This window comes from Tupaia chinensis, unplaced genomic scaffold (genome assembly GCF_000334495.1).
Source record: "Tupaia chinensis unplaced genomic scaffold, TupChi_1.0 Scaffold000226_1, whole genome shotgun sequence".
NCBI lineage: Eukaryota > Metazoa > Chordata > Mammalia > Scandentia > Tupaiidae > Tupaia > Tupaia belangeri.
The window spans coordinates 4649360-4655052 of record NW_006159701.1 but is presented as its reverse complement, the minus strand read 5'-3'; the positions used below and the strand labels follow the sequence as shown (position 1 = coordinate 4655052).

General features: G+C 49.5%; 1 protein-coding gene across 3 annotated transcripts in view; it reads right to left on the bottom strand.

The window, feature by feature from the left end:
* NF2 (NF2, moesin-ezrin-radixin like (MERLIN) tumor suppressor) overlaps positions 1-2506 on the bottom strand; it is a 105883-nt gene extending 103377 nt beyond the window's left edge. For all 3 annotated transcript variants that reach the window (XM_006147903.3, XM_006147902.3, XM_006147901.3), the window contains exon 1: positions 1921-2506. In XM_006147903.3, the coding sequence (XP_006147965.1) occupies positions 1921-2034 (114 nt within the window). In that variant the 5' untranslated portion in view covers positions 2035-2506. The remainder of the gene's footprint in view (positions 1-1920) is intronic.
* Positions 2507-5693: the final 3187 nt, after the last annotated feature.

Genomic DNA, 5693 nt, shown 5'->3' with positions numbered 1-5693 from the left:
GAGAGAAAGAAAGAAAGAAAGAAAGAAAGAAAGAAAGAAAGAAAGAAAGAAAGAAAGAAAGAAAGAGAAAGAAAAGAAAGAAAGTGAAAAAGCAAGCCACCAAGTCCGGGACTTGAACTGTGGTCAGCCATGTGGGGCTGTCTAGTGCCTTAACTGCCATGCCACCTGCTGGTACAAAGATTTCCTTGAGTAGATGCGTCTTCATTTGTTGTTTGCGCTTCAGATTTTTTCCAGAAGGTTTTTCAATTTCTTTTTTTTTTTAGACATGTTTTTTTTCTTGGAGAGGTTTTTGCTATAGGGTGCGTGCGCTTGCCAGAAAGACAGTGAGAGAGAGACAGAAAGTGAGAAATCACTCCCCAGGGAGGGATGGCCATGCTGCAATCCCTTCTCCTCCATTCTCCTCTCGGGATCTTGGGCACACACACACGTGCGCCTGGCATGAGTTTAAGCCACGGGGTCTGGGACTCGAACCATGGTCAACTACGTAAGAGTCCAGCAACATAGCCATTACACCAACTGCTGGTCCCGTTTTTTTAGATTTTTGCCATACAACATGTATGCTCACCAGAGTGAGACACAGAGAGAGAGGGGAAGTGAGAAATTACCCCCCAGAGGTAGGCACACCACAATCTGTAATCCTCCATTCTCCTCTCAGGATTTTGGGCACGCGCACATACTCATCCAGCATGTTTTTCAGATCACTAGGGTCCGGAATCGCCAACTTAGCCATGTGGGATCCAGCACCTTAACTACCACGCTACCTGCTGGCCCCATAATTTTTTTTTAATGAATCTTTTTCTTAAATTTGCTACAAGGTGTGTGCGTTCTCTGGAGAGAGACACACAGAGTGGGAAAGTGAGTAAACACCTCCCAGTGAGGCTAACTACACTGCAATCCTTTCTCCTCCATTCTCCTTTTAGGATCTGGGCACACGCATGCACATGCTCAGTGTGTTTCTCAAGCACCAGGTCTGGGATTCAACAGCACAGTCGGCCATGTGAGATCCAACCGCCTTAACCACCACATCACCTATTTAGCTGGCCCTTAAATTAATTTTCACCCATGTTGTAGGGGGTCATTGGCCCTCATGCTGTCATTCTAGAAGTGGATCCTGTCTGAGGTTGCTTCTGTGTGACCGTGGTAGAGTTGAAAGTTGAGTCGTTCCTCCAGAGCCCTCTTGCCCACTAAGTTGAAAATATTGACTACCCGGCTTGGTACAGAAAAAGGTAACCAACCATTGACTTAAGTTACAGCAGTCATTGCTGCTGGTCCACAAAGCACGCTTTGAGTAGCAAGAACCTAAATTCGTTGAGAAGCAGTACTGTATTGGCTAGGAGCTTGGTCTGAACCCCATTTTGCCATTTACTATTAGATACATGGTTTTGGGGTCATTGGGTTGTTGTATTAAGTGTCCAAATGCCTAGCGCTTAGAAACTATTCAACGAATGATCGCTGTGAGCATCGTGTTGGAAAGTGTATGACACCATCTCTTTCCTTAAAGAGTTTTTTCCAGAATATGTAAGCTTTGGAAAAGAGACAAGTAAAGCCTTTCTAACAAACAAGGTGCAATTTTTAAATATCTGGGTACATAACAATGTTACCAAGTGAATTTAAAAAAACTTCCTAGAGTTTAAACTTAAGACAGACACGGAGGACTAAAATTTGCTACTACAGGAAGCTTTCAGTCTCTGCCAACAACAATGAATGAAAACCTTCAGTAAGTGTTAAACCCAAAAACCCTATGGGAAAAAAAGCAGGATTTGGGCCTACATGACCCCTCGCGGTTCAGTCGGTCTCTACTTATACCCAGATGATGTAAACAGAACTCCTCAGGCTTCCACCTCGACTGTCACCCAGGTCGGTGCCCGACGCGCGCCAGGGCTCCTCTAGCTGTCGCCCGTCGGGGCTGCGGCCGGTTACCTCGCAATTGAACTCCATCTCGGCGTCCATGGTGACGATCCGCACGGTGAACGTCTTGGGCTGCTTCCTCTTGAGCGAGCTGAAGCTCATGCGGGAAGCGATGGCCCCGGCCATGGCGCGGGGCTAAGGCCCGGGACCCTCCCGCCCTAGGCCTGTACTCTGGGCCTGTTAGCCCCCCTGGAGGAGCTGCTCAGGCCCCAGGGCCACCATGGTGGCGGGTCGGCCGGCTCGGGAGCGATCTGGGCGGCGCGGGTCCCCAGCGACCAGCATGGGCCGCTAGGACCCTGCCCCAGAAGCGTAAAGAGGGATTGGGGTGCTGGCTCGATGGCAATGGGAAGGGGATGCGAGCCTGGACCGACGGGGCGGGCGCGGCCCGGCGCTAAAGAACACGCGCCCGGGAGGCCAGGGACTATCCCGGACGGGAACCCTAGACGGCGGCGGCCCAGACCCGGCGCGCGTCTCAGCGGCCGAGGGGGTCGCGGGGCCGCGCTGATCAGGGCGCGCACGCGCGCGCGTGGCTGTCACCGTCCTCGCTCCGCGTGCCCGCAGAAGAGTCTCCTCCCGCAGCCCCCGGCCTGCTCCCGGCCCCGCCCTCGGGCTGCCCGGGCCACTACACACGGCGCTACCTAACACGACGGCTGCCTGCTGGACGTTGCGATTGGCTGTGAACACCAATGAGGCGGGACTTTTACGCTACGTCCCGCCTTCCTCAGGGAGACTCTACCAATTGAAAGTTCCGCTCTTACTGGAGGCGCGGGCCTGTGCTTGGCACTGAATGGCTTTAAGGGAGGTCACTCCGAGTGCTTTTGTTCGAAGGGGATACGCCTACTCCAGAAAGACTGGTTGAGGCGACAGAGTCCCGTGCGGCTTTCCCAGGAAAGCACTTTAGGAGGCAGGTACGCGGCTGGCAGTTGGGTCCCTCCCTTGTCCTTTTGAACCAGGTGCGCGCAGAACGTGGGGCCTCAGGAATCGCACTCGCGACACCCGGCGGATATTCCTGTTTGGTACTTAATCAATTACATATAATGACTTCTATGTTTCTCAAACTTCTAAAACACTTGCGGAGGCCTATTAAGTTGCCGGCACTCTCCCGCCAGATCCTTCTACTTGTCTGTAGGAGAAATAGTATTAGCGAAGAGGATTGTTGAGCAATATAAGGGATTAAAAAAAAAATTACTACAGGGCGCATGCGAGATGTAGGAAGAGAGGAAAAGAGAAGGCACCTCCCAGGGGTGGCCCCAACAGCAGTCCCTTCGCCGTCCTCTCTGGATTGGGGGCGGGTACTTTGCCCACGCACTCAGTCATGTGGAATCCAGCCGCCTTAACCATCGCCACTGGCTGGCCCCCAGATTCTATTTTTAAATAGCTCTTAGTAGAGCTGGGTTGGTGGCAGGGAATCTGTAGTTCTTCCAATGCTAGGGGGGCTGAGGCACCAGGAGACTATGAAAAAAAAACAAACCTTGGCCACCATGTAGGCTACTGGTTAAAAGAGATTCAGATCCCACATGGCTAACTATGATTGAATCTGGGCCTTAGCCGCTTGAAATACATGCCAAGTGTGTGTGCATAGGTGCTCAAAATCCTGAGAAATAAAGGAGAAAGGCCGGTGGAGTGGCCATGCCCCACTAGGGGGTACTTTTTCTCTCTCTCTGTTGCTCTGCCTCCTCTGGCCAGTGCACATGCTCTCTGACAATTAAAATTTTTGTTTGCAAAATTTTTGGTACAGGGTGCCTGTACTGGCCTCAGAGACAGAAGGTGAGACCTCCCCTCCCCACCCCCCCACCCCCATGCTCCAGGGTGGGATGGCTATGCTGCGGTCCCTTCTCCATTCTCCTCTCGGGATTTTGGGCACCCACAGGTCCCCAGCATGAGTTTTAAGCCTCCAGGTCTGTAACTCAAACCAACATCGGCCATGTGGGTATACATTGCCTTATTCCCGAGGTCACCTACTGCCTCCCAATTTTTTTTTTTTAATAGAAACCTTTAAAAAGCTCTTGGTGAGTGAATAGGAAGAATTTTGTGTGTTTGAACTGAACTGTAAGCACTCTGTAAGCAGTAAGCACCGTTAACCCTTCCCTCATTCCATGGATGAGGAAACCAAGAAATAGTATGATAGAGCCAGAGCCACTCGTCTGTCAGTGAGAGGCGAAGCTAGGACTCAAACCCAGGTCTGTGCCGCCCAGAGCCTCTGGTATTACCACTTTCCTGGCCTTCTTCCCTGGATGAGGTTAGGAATTCGCTCTATTGAAGCCTCAAGAAATGTCAATTATCGTTCTGGAACACTCACCAGACACTGTTGCCATAACTGTAGGAGGAGCATAAATCTAGCTCCTCTTCCCAGGCCCCTGCAGTGCCAGGAAGCGCCAGCCAGGCCTCAGGAATCATTTGCTGGTGCTCCCAGCACTGGGGAAACTTTATGTCCTGCACACTGCTAGCAAATTCTCCCCCACCAAACTGTCCAGAACAGTATGGAGACCCTGCAGGTGGGCAAACCAGAGGCTCTCTGGACTCCCCACGAGGCCAACAAATTAGCCCTTTAACCCAGCCAGGGTCAAGGCTGCTCATGGAAAATAAGTGACTCTGGAAACCCCACTGAGGAATAGGGAAAGGAAGTAGATGAGACAGCAGGGGCTAAAAAATAACACTGATGATCAGTTGTAGCTCATTTTTATGGAAGACTTACTAAGTGCTAGGCACTGAGCTAATTGGGCAAACACGTCAAATTGAAAGTTCCTGGGAGGCCATCCAGGTAGATATGTGTGCCTGGGTCGCAGGAGGGAGGTCACAGCTGGGAATAAAGCTAGATATAATAGAATATGATGTTGGTACTAAAAGCGTCATTCACAAAGAATAAATAAGCACAGACGATAACGGTACCTGCCAGGTAAGGGCTTGAGGAAGAATAATTCAGGTAGAGCTCGTTAAGGCCTGGCACACAGACACTAGTTAATAAATATCCGTTGAATGAATAAGTGAAGGACATGAGGAAGTGCTTATAGTCTTAGCTACAGTCTTGAAAACATTAATAACGACCATATATTGATTGCTTACCATACAAGGCACTCTCCAAAGTGTTTTCATGCTTTATTTCTTTTGATATCTTTTTTTTTTTTTTTGGAGAGGTTTTTGCTATAGGGCACATGCACTCGCCAGAAAGACAGAGACAGAGAAATAGAAAGCAAGAAATCATCCCCCAGGGGAGATGGCTATGCCACAATTCCTTTTCCTCCATTCTCTTTTCAGGATCTTGGGCACACATTTGGCGTGAGTTTGAAGCTGCCAGGTCCAGGATGAAAACCATGGTCGACTATATGAGAGTCCAGCGATGTAACCATTACACTATCTGCTGGTCCCAATTTTTTAAAAAAAATTTGCTATAAGCTACATGTGCTTGAAAGAAAGAGAAAAAGTGAGAAAGCGCCCCTGAGGGGAGATGGCTATGCTGCAGTTCTGTCTCCATTCTCCTCTCAAGATTTTGGGCATGTACACACATGTGCCTGGAGTGTTTCCCAAGCAGCTGCGTCCTGGACTTCAGGGACAATCAGCCATTTGAGATCTGGCCTCCTTAGCCACCTTGCCAGCTGGTGGCCCTTGTTTTTTAGGTTACTACTTTAATTTTTTTTTAATAACAAAGCAGTTTTACATATATAATTTATAAACTATTATTCTTAAAAGTTGCAAACATAGGACCCAGCAGATGGTGTAATGGTTACATTGCTGGACTCCCACATAGTTGACTACAGTTCGAGTCCTGGACTCAGCAGCTTAAAACT